The following is a 23,667-nucleotide window of genomic DNA, read 5'->3' on the forward strand; positions in this document are numbered from 1 at the left end:
AATATAGGTACAACTATTGAAATAACATTGTGGAAGTACCTGTCCCATCCTACAGCTCCAAGGTCCTTGTACTATTCGACAACATGATGCAGACGCCCATCAGGTCCTGTTTCGGCAGCCAGCTTAGGAACTTGTTTGGGAGTAAAAGTGAGTGAGTGAGTATGGTTTCACGCCACTTTTAGCAATATTCCAGCAATATCATGATGGGGGACACCAGAAACTGGGCTTTACACATTGTACCCATGTCGGGAATCGAACCTGGGTCTTCGGTGTGACGAGCGAACGCTTTAACCACTAGGCTACCCGACCGCCCCTTGGAGTAAAAGAGGTATCTGTATGTTACTGTAGGGTGACATTGTGTTCTGACATTGGAGGTATATATTGGATTAAACAAATGATTAAGAGTGTTTTGGTCTGAATCATTTACTAACGCCTTTCGAAATTATTGACATATACATACAGTTGTCAGACTGTGTGGCTCTAGTTGGTCGGTTGGTTGGTTTGTTGTTTAACGCCGCACTCAGCAATATTCCAGCTATATGATGGTGGTCTGTAAATAATCAAGTCTTGACCAGACAATCCAGTGATTCATATCATGAGCATCGATCCATGCAATTGGAATCGATGACATGCATCAACCAAGTCAGCGAGCCTGACCGCCTGATCCCGTTTGTCGCCTTCTACGACAAGCATAGTTGCCTTTAACTGCAAGCATGGGTTGCTGAAGAGCTATTCTACCCTGGATCTTCAAGGATCGTATGGTATCTAGAGTAGTGTTTGTTGAAACATGTGGTGGGTACCACCAACCCTGGAGGCATGGATTACAACCATACTATCAACCACTGGTTTACCTGGTTGATACTAGTTTACTACAGACCTTCATGATATACATGTTTGTGTAATAGTGTATACTTGGGTGCAAAGCAATATTATAGCATATAGTTCTCTTCAACACAGTACGTAGGGTGGTGGGGTAGCCTAGTGGTTAAAGCATTTGCTTGTCCGCTAAAGATCCAGGTTCGATTCTCCACATGGGTACAATGAGTGAAGCCCTTTTCTGATGTCCCCTGCAGTTATATTGCTGGAATATTGCTTAAAGCGGCGTAAAAGCCAACTCACTTACTCACTTAACTCACTGTAACTTTGGGATAAGTCCCTCTTCACTATGAATGTCTATTGACATTGTACATCATCCTTGGTTATCTTGGGTATTATATCTCCATTCGGTTTGGATATAAACCCGAGACCCATTCACAGAACGAAAGTACAGGTTAAATTGATGCCAGCTCAGGAAAATATTAGTTATTGACCGAGATGTATCAAACCACCATTAAGTAACGTGTTTAGTCTACCTAAATGATTAATAAATATTAATGAAACATTAGCTAAAGATGTGTTAGTAACACATAGCTACACTTAGCTACATCACATCATGAGGTCGCAGGTACTGGGTGATCTGACTCGGTGGTTGATTGCGTGTCATCGTACCCCGATGGTGTAGATCGTTGCTCATAATATCAAGCACAGGTCTGTCTGGTCCAACCTCTATTATTTACAAACCATGTTGTATAGCTTGAATAGTGCAGAGTGCGGCTTTAAAGAAAGAAAGAAACAAACAAACAAACAATCAAACAATCAAAATATCTTTTAAGAGACTGTAGTAAACACATGGAGGAAGTGCTGTGAGGTAACGACTTTCACGAAGGGTGTGAACTTCTGCCATCCAATAGGTAGTTGTTTGGTTTATCTTGTAGTTGGTGGATGCTGGCTTTGATGTCGGAGAAGCACTGGCTAACGCTCTTTACCACGGCGATGACGTCACCGATGCTACACGCATCATCTGGCACGACCCTGCACTCCGTGGCTGGGAATGCAACATGGCCTACAGATGGCACATAGTACACAGGCCGTCTATAGGACTAATCAGGTAATATCTCACATTTTCATATAATGGTGTAACGATATGTTAAGCGAGTGGATTGAATTAAATTCCATTTTGAAGAATATTTCTGTTATATAACAGCGTCAGTCTAAGTTTGGATGTAGTATTGATGCAGGTTCTAGACATGTTGTTTGTTTGTTTGTTTGTTTGTTGTTTAAAGCCATACTCAGCAATATTCCAGCTATAGGACGGCGGTCTGTAAATAATCAAGTCTGGACCGGACTATCCAGTGATTGATATCATGAGCATCAATCCATGCAATTGGCATATGATGACATGCATCAACCAAGTCAGCAAGCCTGACCACCAAGATCCCGTTAGTTGCCTCTTATGACAAGCATGGGTTGCTGAAGACCTATTCTAACCCGGATCTTCACGGGTCCATGGGAATGTTGATGAGAATGTTGTTGACAAACCATTATCGTGTTATAATAATGTGTTCCAGAAAGTACTGTGAACAATTGTGCCTGAGATTGCCCCACCAAAAAACCTGTGTTTTGAAGCAGTGAATATAAAAATTGTGTCTTGAAGCAGTGAATGAACAAAGTATACCTTGAAGCATTGAATCGAAATATTTATGTTTTGAAGCAGTTTATGACTAAATTGTATTTCTTGAAGCCATGAAAACATTCCATGGGAGGGTGCCTTCAGTTTATTTCGATTTGGTTAATTTGCTCTTTCACAAGTTCCGACCTCCATGTTGCAGTGTTGAAATCAAGCAGGAGGATAACGTTGTAGTCGACTCCGGCCCCGTCTACGACTCCACCATCCTCGGCGGCAGACTGGGTGTGTTTGTGTTTGATCAGAAAGCCCCGATCTGGTCTAGACTGGAATATCAGTGTAAGAACAGGTAGGTTTGTCAAACACATTTTTACAGCCATTTGTTTAAACATGCATCAATCAACCGTTATTTCCATATAAAGAGAAGGCCATAGACCTATAGTGTATGTATACAAAGTAGCTGAGGGTACATTTGTACAACAGAATATACATCAATAACCAGATAATTTTGAAAATAAATCAGGTCTTTGAGTAAGAGCATGCTTTCTAAGATTCTATGCATGGAAAATTAACACTGACAATTTTATAACTGTGTCTGTACTTTTAGTCTTCAATCATAAGTAAAATTTATACAAGTCGGATCCTTGAAAAATAATCATTACTGAATTGGTTTCTTATGTCACATAAAATGTGATAAAGGTGATATTTGTATTCCATATATTAAAAGTAGATAGTTGACAGATTCTGTCTTATCTTTGGATTCCACAGTTCCACCTGATTCTATTTAAATTTGTTTTAATACTTGAATAGTGATTTAATTTATTGGACAAAGGTAGAGATGATAACCACCTTTGGAAGTTCATGTCTTTAAAGTCTGTGTAAAATCAATGATCCTCTACCAATTTTTGGTTTTGTTTATAACTACGGTACCCCCCAAATGTTTCTTTATTAAAAACCGTAAGACATCACTCCCCCAAAATAAAATTAAAAAAAAGATAAAAGAATTTTTTTTAAAATATAAAATAAAAATAAAATAAAAAATATAAGTAAATCTAGCCATATATATAATATATTTAATGTGTATATAATGCGCTGGATAATCGAGGATGAAATTTTCAATGATTTATGACTAGTAACAAATCGATACATATTAGTTGTTTAAAACAACCCATGTTTATTTTGATGTTCTATTTTGTAATGAGGATATATCTCACTGCTCACATGTTGTGGTCACATTGATGTCATTCCATGTCTTCAGAATGAACTATGCACTGTCCCTGGATGGGGTGGATGACTATGTTCAAGTGGGTCGCCTCGAGGACCTCGGCATGGAGAAGAGGTGGGTGAACCGTACTACTTGAAAACAAGTATGAAATAACCTCATCCCTGACAATCATCTTCCCGAGGCAAGGGAGTTAACTGACTATAAAAGTCCAGTTTCCACCCTTGCCGAACTAGGCTGCCTTTTTGGAGTGATATTTTGGCTGGACTAACAAGTCTATGCATAGTCAAATCAAAATCACGTAACAAAATCGACATCCGGTTCGGTCGATCGCTGGCTTTGCAAAGCATGTGTACTGCCAACTCGGCCTTAACAGATATTTTCTAAATCTTGTCATGTTTTGAATCAAGGTGTCCACATGACTTGATGCACTTCACGAAGTGAGACCCCCTTTATCACAATATATATTTTGATCATTGATCAGATTGTCTTTGACTGGGTGCCGCCATTTTGTTTGAAGCAAATGCAAGTGATATGAGAGGTGGAATCTGATTGGTCACTAGGAAAGACATGGAAGGGACATGGGTGGAAGGACAGACGGACGAACAACAAACAGACCAGACAATCCAGTGACTGATACTAAGATGAACGCCGGGTTGTGCTGACAGTCGCAATCAACCATGTTATCGGGCAAGATGACTTGTTTCATTAAGCCGCCTGATTCAAACAAACTAATGCTTTGTTTCCTAGTTTCACCATGGAAGCACTGGTCAAGCTACCCACTGGCTACGATGCTACCAAACACCCGATCCTGTGCACCAACAACAGCGTGCTGTGCCTGTATGTGGAGGGCAACGTCCTGCGGGGTCAGGTGATAGACACAGTCATCACAGGAGCCACGACCATCCCCGCCAATACGTGGACCCATGTCGCTCTCAAGTACAATGCTCAGTGTAGGTTGCAAATGTTGATCCCATAGTGTTCGTTTTGTTTGTTTGTTGTTTAACGTTACAATCAGCAATATTCCAGCTACATGATGGCGGTCTGTAAATAATCGTTTTTAACAGTATTCCAGAGAAGAAAGCCCGAAGTGATGCAGGTCTCAGACGTTTACCACTTTGGTGAAACCCACGAGCACACGGGTATGGTGCTGACAAACCTAGAAACATAATCAGAGCAAACCAGGATTCAAACCCACAATCATAGGTTTCTGGTGTGCCCAAGGGACGCAACTCTGCACAGCGAATCACGAAGCCTTAGACAACTGGGCCTCCTGTGCCCCTGTAAATAATTTGAGACTGGACCAGACAGTCCAGTGATTGACATTATGAGCATCGATCTACGCAATTGGGATACAATGACATGCATCGACCAAGTCAGTGAGCTACTTTTACGGCAAGCATAGGTTGCTGAAGACCTATTCTACCCAAGATCTTCACGGGTCTGATCCCATAGTGATATGTTTGGTTTAATGCCACTTTGAACAGTTGTCAAGTTATATCACGACATGTCACCTTTATGTGGGAGGAAAGCCAGAAGTGATGCAGATCCTAGACGTTTACCACCTTGGTGAAACCCACGAGCACGGATGTGGTGCTGACGAACCTAGAAACCAGGCAGAAACTGAATCATAGGTTAAGGGAAGCAACTCTGCACGGAAAATGATGCAAAACATATATCAATGAACAGACATTGATTTGGACAAGATGCTTAATACTGCCAAAAAGTCTCCTTTCTAAAACAATTACACATGCAATTCTTGTTGACAACGTCAGTTGGACGTTATTCTGGTGATGATGATGCTAGAGAACCAACCATACTTCGTCTGTCGATTTCAGTGAGAGAGCTGGATCTGATTGTGAATGGACCCAAAACGACCACCGACGCCCACCTCACATCGGTAGAACCAGGCCTTGTGTGGGTGAGTATCATGAATATCATTCCAGAATAAATGTATTTTAACAAAATCCTTGGCCACCATCGATGAATTAAGCAGTTCATAAAGCATTAAGTGATAAAAGATTTTTTTTATCTCCAAACATAAAATCAATATCTCACTGGAATAAATATCACATAATGATGGAGCTACTTTCAGTCTACCTCAACAATGCCCCTTATAGTGAGTGAGTTTGGTTTATGTCTGTTTGTTGTTTAACGCCACACTCAGCAATATTCCAGCTATATGACGGCGGTCTGTAAATAATCGAGTCTGGACCAGACAATCCAGTGTTTGATATCATGAGCATCGACCCACACAATAGGGATACGATGTCATGCATCAACCAAGTCAGCGAGCCTGACCACCTGATCCCATTAGTCGCCTCTTACGACAAGCATAGTCACCTTTTATGGCAAGCATGGATGCTGAAGACCTATTCTAACCTGGATCTTCATGGTTCGAATTTTGGTGTAACAGGGTTTGAACAGTATTTCAGTTATATCCCAGTGTGTCAGTTTAAAGTGGGAGAAAATTGATGCAAGTCTCATGACGTTTACAATTTTGGTGAAACCCACAATTATGGGTAACGTGTCGACAAACCTAGAAACATAATCATGATTCGAACGCACAAACTTAGGTTTCTGGCGTGCTCAAGGGACGCAACTCTGGACAGTGAATCCCTGCTCTGTGCAATTGTCAAACTTTTCAGGTCGTGAGATGAGATAAACATGTTATTGGACAAGAAAAGACTTCTATTCTGTTTATTATGTTTTGTCTTTTAACTAGTGGCTGTGCTGCACATGAAACTACAAAACCTTTTTCAGCTGACTCGATGAGAAAAAACTTGTTATTTGACAAGAAATGACAAATATCCTCTATGTTTTCTTTGTCGTTGGAATGATTGCTAAAGAAACTATTGAATAACCATGGTGACCAACCATGTGATAAGGGACCTTCAATGATGGGAGAAATATCACATTTTGACTTCTCATTATAATTAAAACTACAGTATCATAGGAACACAATAATACAATTCACAAGCTTCAATTTATTTTTATGACAGAGATAAATGGCATCAAACATTTTGACTCATTTTCTGCAAAATCCCATTTTCAGACTTATAACTGTTTATGTAATAATTGCAGTTTTTAGAAAGAATGTCTGAATAATTGCACGTAGATATGTATGCTGTGGGGCTGGGACGAGTCCAAATTTTACTACCCGGGTACCCACCCCCCTATTACCCGACCCTTCCCGGGTACCCGCTGTAGGTCTCAAGAAATGTCTGATTGGGAATTTCTTACCATAGCCCTGGCAAAACGTATTTAGATACATGTATTAATGAATCTGGCCATGCATACACTAAAGTTTACTTAAGTTACTAGTATAGCATTATTCAACCATATGAAAAGTCAGAAGGAATTGGTGCATAGTCAGAAAGAAATGCGAACTTTAGTGACTTGTAGTGTAACCATAGAGTTCTAGATAATGTTTGTCATTTAACAACATATCACGTGAATAACCACGGGTCCGGGTAGTCCTGTGGGTACCCGGGTCCTACTCAGTACCCACCCGACCCGGGTACCCGAGTTACCCGTCCAAGCCTTAGTATGCTGAAATGTTTTGAAAGTATGTTTGTATTACATTACAAACTACCAAGTGGAAAATAAGATACTTTTGTAAAGACCTCTTTATGACGTCACAGCATATTTGTTTCCTGGCGCCCATAAGGTCCCTTTTCTCCTGGTGGGTCACATATATAGAGGTTATCACGCGAGTGTGTTTGGGGATGGTAAATATCCTGCATTAGGAATAAACATTGTATTTAGCGAGCCTTGGCGACCTAAATACATAGTGTTTATTCCTAATACAGGATATTTACCATCCCCAAACACACAAGCGTGATAACCTCTTTATCATATAATGTCATTCTTTAATTCTGTGCTTCAAAATCGCTTTCCCTCTCTCACAAACATTACCGAAACATTGCGAGTTTTCCTGGAATGCGCGCATTAATATTTATTACCTCACAGGATTAGTGATGTGTCAGTCGGACAGTGACAGTAGTTAATATAGTTCCATATATATATATCATTTTTATCCGTTGGCTTTATCCTGCCGAGAAACCTACCCATTATATGATAAATAATATGTATCGTGGCTGTGTATATGCCTGAAACACTTGTCAATATCTCTCTCCCACCCAGGATGGGAATACAACCCTGTACGTTGGCTATGACGGCTCTACCTTTCTGCAGGGAGAGGTGGACGAGGTAGGTGATATACTACACAAATTTAGATAAGGGTCAGAGCGTAATAAAGTGAATAACACAATGGTAAAAAAAGGGTTTACAGATGTTTTGGGGAGACCGAACATCTGGAGCTCAGGGCTATTTTTTTTAAATAATTGCTTCCAGAAAACACTGGAATAAAATAAGGTTGTTTCAAGTTTTACCCAAAAATGTGACTTGACATTCTGGTTGTCCTTAATAAATGTGATGTGACAATAGAATAGTAGAGCTCCTTTCAGACACTGCCTCTGTGGCCTAGTGGTAGAGCTTCTGCCTGGGGAGAGGAAGGTCAAGGGTTCGATCCCCGGCCCCGTCATGTTAAAAGATTGTACTTGTTGTCACCCAGTCTGGCGCTTGGCATTAAGGGGCTAAAACAAGTACTGGTCGGCTCAAAGTCAGTATACTGTGTCTCAGTTGGGTATTCATGTTAAACTGTGGCATGGTATCTGAGTGGGCTAGCACTATAAATCGGCATCAGTCCGGACTAGTACAAGCAGCCACACTCACAAATACACATACACACGTGCATGCACGTCGCTATATAAGTGCAATAATCTTAAAGCGACGTTAAACCCCATTTCACCTCACCTCACTTCTTTCAGATTAAAAACAAATGTATGTCTCAAAGTAGTGATGGGAAAAATAGTTGTTCTGTCTGTAACTAAAACCTCCAACTTAATTATGGTTAGTATCATGCTGTAATGTTTCTTTGAGTGGCAAATACTTCCCAACCCATACTGATCTACTTTTTAGTACTGAAATTAGTTTGCAATCTAAGTAGGAAGTACAAACTAATGTCAAGGCATGTTTATTCCTTGGTTTACAGGACTGTGTGTGAAAACACTACTGGTCAGTAGCTGAGGACAAAAATGTAATAAGAGACATTTTTTGTGTTATCCAAGTATTTTGCCATGCATGCAGTGTCAGTAAGCTTTGTCTCATCTTAAAGCTAATGGAACCTACTGTCTTGCACAGTTCCTTGGGGTATGGTGCTTATCAAATTAGTATTTTTTGGTTTTTTAATTATTTTAGAATTGGATGTGTCAATTAATAAAAAAGTCTCACCTGAGGCTGGTCATTTGGGTGAGATATTGTCGATGTTGGGGGAATGTCCGAGTACTTCTCCATTCTTTAAAAATAATGGAGCCGAGGCCCATTGTTGTCAGTTAAATCGTAACTAATAAACGATGAATTGATTTAAAAATTGGTGTTCTACCATGATTTCTTCCACAGATACGGATATACAACATCCAGATGGTGGAACTTACTGCCAGCACCGAGGCCAGACATGTACACGAGGAGCCGTTCCGCTACCTGCTCGGTGCTCACTACAACATGGAGGAGGCAACCAACACATGTACATACACTACAAGATGGATAGCTGACATGAAACTTATCATAGAGAACAACTTATCCCCTGCCATAAAGTGGAAGGGGGATACAGGAATGGGTGTTGTCCGCCCTTCCGTCTGTCACGTTTGTTTCTGGAGCAGAACAAGAAAAACATGAGTGATATCTTAACCAAACTTGGCACATACATAGGTCTTGTGGTAAACTGGTGCCTTTTGATATTTTGGGATTTTTGAAAAACCAAAAATATCATTATTATTTTTCAAGTTTTCATAGAAACGAAAATGGCAGTAGTGCTGCTGTCTGGAGCAGATCTTAAAAAACGTACAATATTTCTCCTAGATAGGTCTAGTGGTAAACTGGTGCGGTTGATAGTTTAGGATTTTTGAAAAATTTATTTTTCGAATTTCCATAGCATCGACTTTGACTCCGACTGACAATGGCGGGAATGCTCATTTCCGGAGGGCTAATGCCTTGCACACAACCGGACATGTCATATTGGCAGGGGATATGAGTATTTCATTCTTGTTTTATGTTTGTAATGTCATGAAGTTGCCATGCAATATATAATTTTTATATATATATATATATATATATATATAAATGTCCTGTTCTTCCAACTTCTAAGAGCTCATGAAAGACAGGATAACTATTCATTTTAATCAATAACGCTTGAGGGTCCAGAGGGGGACCTAACAAATAATCTAGCAGTCATAGAAAGAAAATTTAGTGTTTTGAATAATGTACTTTAGAAATCACAATATCATTCACATGATCACAGTTACTTTGTTTGAATTGTGTATGTAGCTCACCATGGAATAATGTATATTTACATCGTGTTTACAGCAACTATTCTCAAGGACAAGGGGTACCGAGGCCAAGATGCTGTCTTGATAGGACAACCTGGCATTGTTGCTGTAAGTGATGCCGGATTAAATATCCTACCGCGTTTTTAGCTCACCTGGCCAACTTTTGTTAAGTTGCTGTCTTTGTTGACATGTTAAACTTTTGACTACATATCCAGGTGAGCTACAGTGCCATGACACTATTTTCCCGTAAACGAAATACACAATACATTATTTACTCATTAAGAGTTGCTTACTAATTTCAAAGCAAATATTTTGTGAAATATAGAGAAATTTGTAAACAGTGACTATAATAGATTCAGATAGGTCACATTCACACTTTCAGAAATTACAGATCATCAAATTCTGCCATATATGGTCACATAGAAATAACTGGCAGAAAAACACAAATTAAACAGGAAATTCTTTATTATTTCAGAGTACGTCCGACCAGAAAGTGTTTGATCTGACCTACAACTGAACACCGGGGAGACTTCACGACCTCCCTCTCCTCATCACCTTCCCATCAGCAGCCAGTGATTACTCAATAGGAAATGTCATATCTTGCTGAATAATCAATGAAAGGATCCCTAAGGGCATGTCCACAGATCTTTGTTTAGTTGTAGCGAGAACTAAGATCTGATTTTAATGAGATTGCGAGAAACTTTTCAGATACACAAGAACTGATTAATTAGACAAATATGTTTGACCCGAAGTTTGCAAGACTAAAAAATACTATCAGAAAAATGCTTCATTGATTATTTCCAGACATTAGTGGAAACTGATGCAGGTAGCCACTTTCATGTTTAATGTATCTGAAATAAGTCTGGTGTCTGTGACATCCTGGATTATCCAGCATACATGTATCTCTTTTTTTGAGTGAGCGAGTGAGTTTGATTTAACGCTGCTTTTAGCAATATTCCAGCAATATCACGGCGGGGGACACCAGAAATGGGCTTCACACAATGTACCCATGTCGGGAATCGAACCCGGGTCTTCGGCGTAGCCTTGTGGTTAAAGCATTCACGTGTAATGCCGAAGGCCCGGTTTTGCACATGTATTCTACAGGGCTATAGCAGAGTGTCAATGATATGTGGTTGAGAGTATTAAGCATTTTATTCCTATTACTTGGTTTACCAATCCGTAGAAAAAATAATATGGTCTTAAGGTCTTTTTATTATTTCAGATCCTGATAATCACACTTCTCAATAAAACATCACACATTATTTTTGGCCTGACTCAGTGATCCGGTTAGCTCAAATACTATTCACAGCTTCACCAAACATTGTGTGACTTGTGCCCTTGTGAATGCTTAATTAATTCTTTACCATTCCTATATACATTTTGCTAAAATACCAAAGGGATAGGAGAGAATTTGAAATTTCATTTATTTGTTTATAAATAACAAACCCTGTACTACCAAACCTACTTTCTTACAAAAGCAAAAGATATTTGAAGAGTGTCATTTTTTGTTTGTTTTAACTTCCAATATTCAGAAATAAATATGTTAACCAACTAACAAAAAACAAGGAAGGCTTCACATTCCTCATGTCATTCCCAGATATTGGGATTGCAAACGTATACTAGCAACCCCAAGGCTTGACTTCTGGTTAAATACTTTTTTAATTGCGTACATTAAAGATTTGGTTATTTGCATATCAAGTTTGTTTCAATCACAGATCTGAAACTTTGTTCATAAAACTGTTAATTTGTTCTAGTTGTTTGGCAATTCTCAAAACACCATGTACTTTGTTTTTGAAAACTAGTCAATAAGGCTGACATATTATGAGTATGATAATATAATTTAATTTGTATAAAGTAGTATAACATTGTGAGAGGCACACACGGTTAAACATAAGAGTGATCACAGCAGTGTTGGACAATCCCTTGAGTATGAACACACCCACATGCTGGCCATGTGAAGAGATAAACTTGAACGTTCATTTTTCTCACCTTTCATGACAAAATTGAGTAAACATATTTTCAATTGTACATACAATTTTAATTAAAACATTCAAAATGCGTGTTATTGTATTACATGTTAAAAGGATTAATGTGTTTATATTCAAAATCACGTTGGGAAATGAAGTGCTCTTAAAATTCTTCACCTAACGCAGGGCCTGGACAATTGGGCGAGCGTAGATGATTTTAGGTGCGCTTCTATCAACAGTTTCGCCACCTACTCAGTCATACTATATTATTGAAGGTTTTGTTTCTTCATACAGTGAAAAGTCGTGGACTCACTGGTTTTGGAAGCATAAAAATATATCAGTTCATTAGTGTCTTAGGACAAGCAAGGTGCTGATGACTAAATCAAAATTCATAACTGTAATTTTCAAACGTCATGCAGATTTCTCAACAAACCTTGCCAATTTGATAGGCAGGACTCAGAAGTTGACGGATGACAAAGTAGACTCAATTCATGGATAACTTCTTACTTTTACCGTAATGGGGACATTTCAGTATAGATCCTTATACCATTGTCAAAGTTTCTAAAAGGTCTCTTTGTGAAAACTCTTGACTCGCATTCTCTTGGGAAGTTACAGGCATGGAAATTAGGGGCTCACAGTTACCACTTTGCCCAAAACAAATATTTATATGGACAATAAAGATAAGATAATGTTCATGCTGCCAAGGCAAAATTGAATGAGTTTTGAAGATTTAAATGGCCATATCTTTCTCTCCTAGTTCAAATTATTTGCTTTAATTCACAGATTTGGTATGCATATATGTTGCAATATTTTGCACCTGGTCAATCCCCAAACAGTATTCCTAATATCCTGCTGATTGTGTTTGGTCACACACAGCTATTCATTAATACCCCTACCTTCTTTATGGTGAGGTGTAATCAAGGATTCTGTCATTATGTAAGTTTCTTTAACCTTTTGCATGGTGAACTGCATATGAAAGTTTCTTCCAAATGCAATGCCGCTGCTTACCGGTAGTTGACAATGCATATAACATGTCTACTACACATTCAACCACTCTGAAACTCCTCTTTTCAATGTTTGATAGTCAATTAAAACAGCATTACATTTATGACATGAAATGACGACAGTTGTTAAAAACAACTATGATGAATATTATATTATTTTACCTCTTGTTTAATAATCATGTTGATACAATGCATCCTGTAAATAAGTTTTTTGTATTAAATATTTCTATGTCTATGTTATGTGTTATGTTATGAGCAAGGGAGGGAGGGAGGGATGGAGTGAGTGAGGGAGGGATGGTTAGATGGAGGGAGTGAGAGAGGCATGGAGGGGGGATGGAGAAAGCAAGGGGTGGAGGGAGGTGTGAAGGAGGGATGGAGGTGCAAGGGAGGGATGGAGGTGCGAGAGGGGGATGGAGGTGCGAGAGGGGGATGGAGGTGCGAGAGGGGGATGGAGGTGTGAGAGGGGGATGTAGGTGCGAGAGAGGGATGTAGGTGCGATGGAGGGAGGAGGGATGGAGGTGCGAGGGAGGAGGGATGGAGGTAGCAAGGGAGGGATGGAGGAAGCAAGGGGTGGAGGGAGGTGTGAGGGAGGAATGGAGGTGCGAGGGAGGGATGGAGGTGCGAGGGAGGGATGGAGGTGCGAGGGAGGGATGGAGGTGCGATGGAGGGAGGAGGGATGGAGGTGCGAGGGAGGAGGGATGGAGGAAGCAAGGGGTGGAAGGAGGTGTGAGGGAGGAATGGAGGTGCAAGGGAGGGATGGAGGAAGCAAGGGGTGGAGGGAGGTGCGAGGGAGGAATGGAGGTGCGAGGGAGGGATGGAGGTGCGAGGGAGGGATGGAGGTGCGAGAGAGGGATGTAGGTGCGATGGAGGGAGGAGGGATGGAGGTGCGAGGGAGGAGGGATGGAGGAAGCAAGGGGTGGAAGGAGGTGTGAGGGAGGAATGGAGGTGCAAGGGAGGGATGGAGGAAGCAAGGGGTGGAGGGAGGTGCGAGGGAGGAATGGAGGTGCGAGGGAGGGATGGAGGTGCGAGGGAGGGATGGAGGTGCGAGGGAGGAATGGAGGTGCGAGGGAGGGATGGAGGTGCGAGGGAGGGATGGAGGTGCGAGGGAGGGATGGAGGTGCGAGGGAGGAGGGATGGAGGTGCGAGGGAGGGATGAAGGAAGCAAGGGAGGGAGCAAGCGATCAATCATTCATTGCCTGTCAGCTTGATGTGGAGGAAAACCCCAAGTGATGCAGGTCTTGGACGTTACTGGTGCAGACAAACCTGAAAACCTAATCCTGGCGAACCCGGATCGAAACCCATGATGATAGGTTTCTAGCATGCCCATGGGATGCAATTCTGCACAGCAAATAGTGCCGCCTTAGACAACTGCCCCTAACACTGTCTTAGATACTAATATTCTTTGATTACGCTGTAAAAGCTGACTACTTGTGGATAAGCCAAGAAGTATAGATCAACAAACACAGATTACAAAACAAGTTTATTTCATCCAACAATATCTGTACAACCAACTCAATAGATATCATAGGAGCATGAGCTGAAGCTCTGATTAATACAATCAAACTCATGTAAACAATAGGCAATGTGGATATTCTGGGTAAGAATTGGTGCCCCCGCACCTGTGCTGGTCATAAGACACCATCCATACCAAATGGATCAGGTATTTCTGTGAAAACTACAATGGCCATAGAGTCTCCGGTTTACATTGCAATTGCTACATAAACCCAATCGGCTACCTCCAATAATTACGGTATGTTTTTTGCACAATGTTCTTTGCGACACTTGTTTCATGTAAAAAAATTCATAGCGTGTTTGAAAGTAAAAAAACAACCTCATACAATTTTATTTTTTTAGTCAGAGCTTCAGAATCCTGTGGCAGGAGAATGACCTGTCCATAGCCAGGAACAGGGAAGTTTAACAAACACTACACATAAATTGCAGTCTTTTGATGCTTGAAACATTGTCTGATATACCAGACACCCTACATCCACAACATATTGTGTAAACAAAGTGAATCTGTAAGATGGAGTCAAACCTAAACAGGAAGTAATAATGCCATAATAATCTTTTTATTTAATGTTATTTCTCAAGAAGGTAAAAGAGGATTGGTGCCCCAAGAACTTCAAATGTCCACACGTTAGGCGTTGACGTTGTCTTCAACAACATTTCACTTGTACACAACCTGTTTGCTAAATATACTACTCAAAAGAAGTCAAGGACCACCAGATTATTTCATATTACTATAGTTAATTTGTGATTAACCCGATTCTGTGATTAAGTACAGTAATATGAACGAATAGGTGGTCCTTAACTTCTTTTGAGTAGCATATGACAGGAAAGTACATGGAACAGGTCATAGAAATTTACCACTTTCATGAAAGCCGCAAGAATATGTATGGTCCTGATACACCAGGGATCAAACGAGATCCACATGTGTGATCCTGGCCACAAAGGGAGGACACTCTGTACAGTTAGTGGTGGAACCTCGTTTCCTGCTGAGAAATTGTTTACTTTTATCAACTCCCTGATATTGACATCCTCCCTCTGTTCAACCATCTCTTATAGACAGCCAGGTCACACATGTGAAGATGATTCTCGGGAAATAACTTGCACTTGTCCTCACGCTATCTTGAAAGTTCATTCAGTCAATTTGAACAGAAGTACAGATTACTGTATGCTGCAGTATCTCACACAAAGATTGAACTGGTCCAAGTGGCATAAAAAACACCATCACAATTATTCAGTGAACCCGAGAACATTTGGAAGAAAATAAACCAGAGTGACAATTCATCGCTGTCTCTTTCCTCCGATCCCGACACACCCAACCAACCTTGACACACCCGACCCTCCCACCACACCCCCTCCCCCCATCAATCACGTATCCATCTCCTCTTCCTGCTTCAGCTTGTTCTGCAGATGTTCGGAGATGGTGGCTGTTGGGTTTTCAATGAAGGCAGGGTGCTCCAGAACTTGCTTGAAGATGGCGATGTCGGACAACCTGTGCACAAGATATACATGCTACTTTACATACAATCACATTGGGGGCGTTTGGGTAGCCTTGTGGTTAAAGCATTTGGTTGTCAGGCCGAAGACCTGGGTTCGATCCCCGACATGGGTACAGTTTCTGGTGTTCCCTGACGTAAGATTGCTGGACTATTGCTAAAAGCGGCATAAAACCAAACTCACGACAATCACATTAAAATCAGATGTTACTCCAAACTTACCTCTTTGCATTAAGATCTGAGGATACCTACATAGCAGAACCGTGGAGATCCGGGGTAGAATAGGTCTTCAGCAACCCAAGCTTGCTATAACAGGTGACTATGCTTGCCGTAAAAGGCAACTAATGGGATTGGGTGGTCAGGTTCCCTGAATTGGTTAATGTATGTCATCGTATCCCAATTGCGTGGATCGACGATCATGATGTCAATCACTGGATTGTCTGGTCCAGACTTGATTATTTACAGACCACACCTTCATATAGCTGGAACATTGCTGAGTGTAGCATTAAACAACAAACAAACAAGCCAATCTTTTCTTAGAGGGTTTTCATTTGTACAAATTGAAATTTCCAAATCAAAAAGAAATGAGGTCTAATCATCACACAAGGCTGACATTTCATTGTCTCAAGAACTCACACACCCTTTGCTTTGATTGGGCGGTAGTTTGCTCATGGTTCAACCCATGTAACCTCTGTTGGAGGTGTCAGTTCAGAAAACCCTCTAAGATGATATTTGCGTATTTGCACTCAGCAATATTCCGATAATATATACTACTCAAAAGAAGTTAAGGATCACCCGATTCTTTCATAATGGTAAAGTTAATCTGTCATGACATGAGAGATTAACTATAGTAATATGAAAGAATCAGTATGTATATAAGTAGTATATGGACAGGACAATCCAAATAACAATCATGAGCATCGATGTACGCAGTTGAGATACCATGACATGCATCAACCAAGTCAGCGAGCCTGACAACCCGATCCCGTTAGCCGCCTCTTACGACAAGCATAGTTGCCTGTTACGGCAAGAATGAGTTGCTGAAGACCAATTCTCTACCCGGATCTTCACGGGTCTGTAGGATTTGTAAAGATACACGAGAAGACTGGAGCATCGACACATTTCATCCCTACTCTCCATGCTCACTAGATCCGTAACCATGGGAACTTACATTTGCTTCCTCCTCTTCCTCTCCTTGGCTACTCCTCTCACTTTCTCAGGATTGGATCTGAAAGGGAAACACCGAGATGACTCACCACACCATCACATTCAGTTACTAAACACTCTCAAATGTCGACATTTTTGTGTGCGTTTATTTGTTGCTTAACGCCGCACTCAGCAAATATTCAGGGTATATGACGACGGTCTGTAGATAATCAAGTCTGGACAAGACAACCCAGTGACTGACATCATGAGCATCAATACACCCATTTGGGATATGATGACATGCATTAACCAAGTCAGTGAGCCTGACCACTCAATCCTGTTAGTCGCCTCTTAAGACAAGCATGGGTTGTTGAAGACCTATTCTACACTGGATCTTCATGGGTTCAAATACTGACAGTATTTACACATGTTCTGATGTACTGATGCTGGATATACTGATGCATGATATACTGATGAATGACATACTGATGAATGATATAGTGATACATGACATATGGATACATGACATATTGATACATGACATATGAATACATGACATATGAATACATGATATACGGATGCATGATATACCGATACATGACATACCTATACATGACATACGGATACATGACATATGAATACATGACATATGAATACATGACATACGGATACATGACTTATGAATACATGACATACGGATACATGATATACGGATGCGTGATATACTGATGAATGATATAGCGATACATGACATAGGGATGCATGATATAACGATGCATGATATATTGATGCAGGATATACTGATTCATGATATACTGATGCAGGATATACTGATGCAGGATATACATATGCAGGATATACTGATACATGATATACGGATGCATGATATACTGATGAATGACATACTGATGAATGATATACTGATACATGACATATGGATACATGACATATGAATACATGATATACGGATGCATGATATACCGATACATGACATACCGATACATGACATACCGATACATGACATATGAATACATGACATACGGATGCATGACTTATGAATACATGACATACGGATACATGATATACGGATGCGTGATATACTGATGAATGATATAGCGATACATGACATAGGGATGCATGATATACGGATGCATGATATATTGATGCAGGATATACTGATTCATGATATACTGATGCAGGATATACTGATGCAGGATATACATATGCAGGATATACTGATACATGATATACGGATGCATGATATACTGATGAATGACATACTGATGAATGATATACTGATACATGACATATGGATACATGACATATGAATACATGATATACGGATGCATGATATACCGATACATGACATACCGATACATGACATACCGATACATGACATATGAATACATGACATACGGATGCATGACTTATGAATACATGACATACGGATACATGATATACGGATGCGTGATATACTGATGAATGATATAGCGATACATGACATATGAATACATGACATAGGGATGCATGATATACAGATGCATGATATACTGATGCAGGATATACTGATGCAGGATATACCGATGCATGATATACGGATACATGATATATGGATGCATGATATACGGATACATGATATACGGATGCATGATATACTGATGCATGATATACTGATGCATGATATACTGATGCATGATATACGGATGCATGATATACGGATTCATGATATACTGATGCATGATATACGGATACATGATATACTGATGGATGATATACTGATGCATGATATATGGATGCATGATATACTGACTGCCTCTGCGACTTGCTGCCTTCCTTCATCAGCAGCTCCAGGGTGGGGAGCGCCTCCTCCATCACCGACATGTCTCCCACGATGGGGGTCTTCTCTCGCTTCTTCTTGTCCTTAACTTTCTGTTTGGCTGTCTTCACTGCATCAATCTCTGTGAAATAAACATGTCAAGTAACTTCAAGTGTCCAAACTGTATGGATTTTCTCCAGTGTTGTATTGAAGCAATGCTTGTAACTTGTAGCTTGTCACATGACCATAAAAGAAATGAACTGGTTGCTGGGATTGAACACATTTTATTTCAGTTTTTTAAATACCAGTTATCCTGATGACAGAGCTACAGATTAGCAGAGTATTTGCGTAATATAATAATATAATAATATAATATTTGAAACCCAATTACTCTCAACTAACCTGCGTACAGAAATGCATGCATTAAATGAAAAAAATCAAATTATAAAAACAGCATTTGTAAATACCCAATGAAGGTTTTTCAGCATGCGAACAGAGGATCTAATTTCCGAACACACAATTACGAGCAAGTTTACTTTTCGAGTCAAGCCTATACATTAAGAACAGTTATATACATCTAAAACATTATTTAATTTTTATAAAATCTTAAAATATCCATTAATTTTAGGAAAAGCCCAAAAGAGTGATGAAGAGTTGAGTGAAAAAATATTGGTTACCCTATGAATAATGTAATAACCCAATTAAAATAGAAACCCTAGAGTAAAAATTCAATTGCTTAAAAAGTTATCTGGAGCTCTGGATGACTATTTAAACAAACAGTTTAGACTTGGAAATGAACTGATGACATTTTGGATATCAGCATCATAATAAGGAGACAGGAAAATAGTTTTTTATACATGTTTTACTCAATATACTGTATTGCCAACAGATTATGCTGATTTGGCACGGTAAATAAATCAATGCTAATATTAATCATGTATATTAATATAGAAAGTTAATCACATGCTACATTGGGTGACAATCTTTACTTGTCACCGACAGTTATCACCATTTTTAAATGTTATTTCTGACATATTCCATGTACTGTGTAACTTTGATGCTCGTGAAAATGAGCAAATTTCAGCAAGTTTCAGTAGATTTCTGTTATAACGCTACTATAGGGAATGAAAACAGTGGAAATAGAACTTTCCCGTCGACTAACTGTACCTGTTATCGCCATCATCTTAACAGCATGTGCCATGTGATCATGCGGACCGCATCAGTTATACAAATCACATTTTTTAGTATCTCAGGTATAGTACTCAACTTTTGAGAAATGCTATTATCAATTTGTTGTCTGCAAATTGACATAAACCAATATTCCCCAAATTTGATCTGCACATGCTTAACCTTAACTCTATGTTCTATAGATTTTGTGATAAATACAGGTTATGCATTTTTGGGACAAAAGCTCAAATAGCTTTTAGAATTGTATTTTGGGGAAGAAATGACAGAATTGAATGTGCATCATCGTGTTGTTTGATTTTTATTTTCGCACACATTAGTCATGTGGCACCACCTGCATGTATTTTCTGAATTTGAGCAAGGTGATTATATAGTTTTTTTAAATATTCCCTCACAAGAGTCTGTTTTGTTCAACATTTTCGGATAAATATTTCTCTTCTAATGAAATTGAGAAAAATAAAAATGAGATGCCATCATGTGGGCGCTATAGGTTAAACATGTTAAATACACACTCTGCATGAAAACTTCATGTCTTATTTTCCTTTTGTCCTTTTTCTTGAGATTCAGTCCTTTGAAAGTTTTGCTGGTCACTGTACTCCGTGCATCAAAATCAGGTAGTTTTTGAGCAAGGGCTTTGTTGTCTATCTTTAGAGAGCTGAATATGTTGTCAGACAAAGAAACAGGTTTGGACTCTACCGCAGCTTTTGAGGAACTTTTTGTCTGGAAATGTAGAAAACAGAAAGTAAGAAAACAACGTCCTGCCAATCCTTACTAGCCAAATACAAAAGGTTGGCACTATACATGCTATAGTCGTTGCCTTTGCATAATTTTATCAAAAACACCGAAAAGCACCAGTTCAGAACTTGCGTGAAGTGAATGCGAAGTTTAATCAAGATATGTCAAACGGTTTATACATGATATTGATAATAATTAGGGTATATCGGTGCCTGTGCCTGTGGCTCTGCAATTCACGAACCAGATTTGCTTTTGATTTGTCAGCTATGCTTGTCTTCTCATCTTTCTTGGTTTTAATTGGCGTGTTGTGGAGTTTAGATCGTTGTCTTTTCACTTTCCCCATGATGAACGTTAGCTGTAAGTCAGAAACACCAAAAAACACCAGATACAGCTAACAACACATGCACTCTGTGGGCGCGGCCATTTTGTTTCACAAAAAGAGTTACCCCCCTTTGATATGTCAATCAAGGGAGCTTACTCGTCCAGGCCTAACAATAGACATCTTTGACATATACCTATACATACACTGTGTATTGACTCTTAAAACATTATAAAGGTTTTCCCTTTTTGTCCTACCTGCTTTTTTAAGGAATGTGTTCTTACTTTTGAGAAATAAATTAGTGGTTACTTGCGGCTTTAAAATATAAACTAGATCACGAATCAGAGTGGTTTATCGTCTCAATTCCATTACTAAATTTTATCTTGTTTAAAGATATTTCAGGTTTTGGGCGCAAATAGACCTTTAATAGTCCAAGTTGCCCTGAAACCAAATACCACACCACAATAAGAGAACACGCCAGGCTAATGTCGTTCTTGGGAAATACATTAAAAATGTATCTAGATATATATCCTCTGCCATTTCCAGCTTATTCTTGTGTTAAAAGCCGAATTAATGGCTGTTTCAGCTGTGAAAATGCAACTCTCAAATTCTCAAAAATACTGGCCAGCTGTGAAGCTCACCAGCTTGGCACAGGCTGTCCGCCGTGACGCGCCGAGGAAGCGCTCGAAGTTTCATTAGAAAGGTTTTAAGGAAAAGAGCATCAGATATTTTCAATTTCACATTATCATCAAAGTTTACTGCTTCACCAGTTTTGTACTCCGGAATTATATAATCTTGTATTGTGTCTTCAAATGTACGTTTTACTATTTTAATGTATTCATTGTTTCTTATAAGTGCAGTATTAAACTTCCAGTAGCCTCTTCACCTTTTCTTACTAAGGGAATTTGAGAATGTCAACAAAATTGGTGAGTGGTCTGATTTATAACTAGGGACAATATCAGTATCAAGTGTTTGGTTAAATGTGTCTTGTGATGTTCAGAAAAAATCCAGTCTTACCTGTTGTCTAGGAATTTTCCTCCACCAAGAGCACTTTTTTAGATCAGGGTTTTGTTCCCTCCAAACATCTGTTAGGTTCAAAGTTTCTATTTGATCTAAAATTACTTTTCTTCCCTAAGGGTATTTATATATGTATAATTCTCTAAATCTACTGAAGATAACATATTATCAGTGATTCGTTGTCAAGCTTATCAATTTCACCAAACAAGTTTTTTTAAAAATATATATGGTCATCCTTATTTGGGCCATACAAATTAATAAGAATAAGGGTAAGTCTTATTCCATCCAACGTGATGTCAGTGATACTAAATTTTCCATTTTTATCTATAAAACTCTTATGTATATCAATTTCTAAATTGTTGTTAAAAAGAATTACAACTCCTCTTGCGCTCGAAGTGTATGGTGCTATTAATGTTTTTAACCCCCATTCATTTTTCAATGAATTAACGTCTTGTTTGAAATGTGGATATCTTGAAGGCAAATAATTGAAAATTTTTTCCTCCGTGTGTTCATTATTTCTTTGCGTATATTTTTTTCACCAAGCCCCCAGCAATTTGCTGACACTATCTTTATCGCATTATCCATTGTGTCCAATCAGATGATAGATATTTTGCCTTTGAAATTTAGATTGGAAACTAGAGAAATGGATTTTTGAGTTTGGTGATAAAATAGAACACAACATGGAGAAATGGGTGAGAAACACCCTGCCATCCATCTGAAGAAACGGTTAAGAATTAAATAAGATATAGAGTGTCGTTACATAGACCTGAACTTTAAGTGGATCACTTCAGGAAATAATAATACACAGTACCTGGCATGAGGGTATATACATTTACCAGTAACATGGATATGTAAGCCATAACAATTACATTGTGTTGTCAGTCAAACATGAATATTGCTTCAAATGATTAAGCTTAGGTTTTGTTAGAACATGTTATTTCATGTTGTAAAATTCGTATACATAAGATAGAAACACGTTTAAGCGTTAACAAATAATCAAACGTTGTTTACATGTACGAAAACTGGATACATCAACATTAGCAAGCGCTCAAAGAAGTGATATACCGAGTTTCAAGCCCTACATTCCAATTATTCGCCTCTTACAAGCATGGATTGCTGAAGACCAATTCTACCACTATCTTTGCCTCACATATGTATAATGATAAGCGAGCTATGTTATATGTATTTCATCTCATTTTGTTACTTGCTGATTTTTTTCATTTATAAGTGTAAATTAATTTGAAAACAAATAATTTCATACACATAGGGTGTCATTTATATTGTTTGAAGATGACAGTATCCATTGAAGAACTTGAATTGTATGCCATATTTCTTACTTCAGTTTTGTTTTATATTCTACATGTATGAGGACCATTGTTAAGCAGTACAGTATGAATGAAAGTACTGTGTGGATGAAAGTGG

General features: G+C 39.1%; 3 protein-coding genes across 4 annotated transcripts in view; 2 read left to right on the forward strand and 1 right to left on the reverse strand.

Annotated features, from left to right (window-relative positions):
- The window catches only part of LOC124151805, a 94,019-nt gene extending 80,759 nt beyond the window's left edge, over window positions 1-13,260 (forward strand). For both annotated transcript variants that reach the window (XM_046524446.2, XM_046524453.2), the window contains exons 58-66: window positions 1,755-1,927; window positions 2,649-2,792; window positions 3,702-3,782; window positions 4,416-4,618; window positions 5,504-5,586; window positions 7,812-7,877; window positions 9,129-9,252; window positions 10,092-10,162; window positions 10,530-13,260. In XM_046524446.2, coding sequence (XP_046380402.2) covers window positions 1,755-1,927; window positions 2,649-2,792; window positions 3,702-3,782; window positions 4,416-4,618; window positions 5,504-5,586; window positions 7,812-7,877; window positions 9,129-9,252; window positions 10,092-10,162; window positions 10,530-10,571 — 987 coding nt within the window. In that variant the 3' untranslated portion in view covers window positions 10,572-13,260. The remainder of the gene's footprint in view (window positions 1-1,754; window positions 1,928-2,648; window positions 2,793-3,701; window positions 3,783-4,415; window positions 4,619-5,503; window positions 5,587-7,811; window positions 7,878-9,128; window positions 9,253-10,091; window positions 10,163-10,529) is intronic.
- Window positions 13,261-13,522: 262 nt separating this feature from the next.
- LOC124152586 (loricrin-like) lies at window positions 13,523-13,957 on the forward strand. The gene has a single exon (XM_046525559.2). The coding sequence runs from the start codon at window positions 13,523-13,525 to the stop codon at window positions 13,955-13,957; it is 435 nt and encodes a 144-aa protein (XP_046381515.2).
- Window positions 13,958-15,643: 1,686 nt separating this feature from the next.
- On the reverse strand, window positions 15,644-21,360 carry LOC124151796 (ribosome biogenesis protein SLX9 homolog). The gene is made up of 5 exons (XM_046524433.2): window positions 21,151-21,360; window positions 20,687-20,894; window positions 18,984-19,131; window positions 17,199-17,255; window positions 15,644-16,023 (listed from the first exon to the last, which is right to left on the reverse strand). Exons 1-5 carry the CDS (start codon window positions 21,250-21,252, stop codon window positions 15,900-15,902), a joined length of 639 nt encoding a protein of 212 aa, XP_046380389.1. The 5' UTR covers window positions 21,253-21,360; the 3' UTR covers window positions 15,644-15,899.
- Between the last annotated feature and the right edge of the window lie 2,307 nt (window positions 21,361-23,667).

This window comes from Haliotis rufescens, unplaced genomic scaffold (genome assembly GCF_023055435.1).
Source record: "Haliotis rufescens isolate VD_foot unplaced genomic scaffold, xgHalRufe1.0.p SCAF_4, whole genome shotgun sequence".
NCBI classification, from domain to species: domain Eukaryota; kingdom Metazoa; phylum Mollusca; class Gastropoda; order Lepetellida; family Haliotidae; genus Haliotis; species Haliotis rufescens.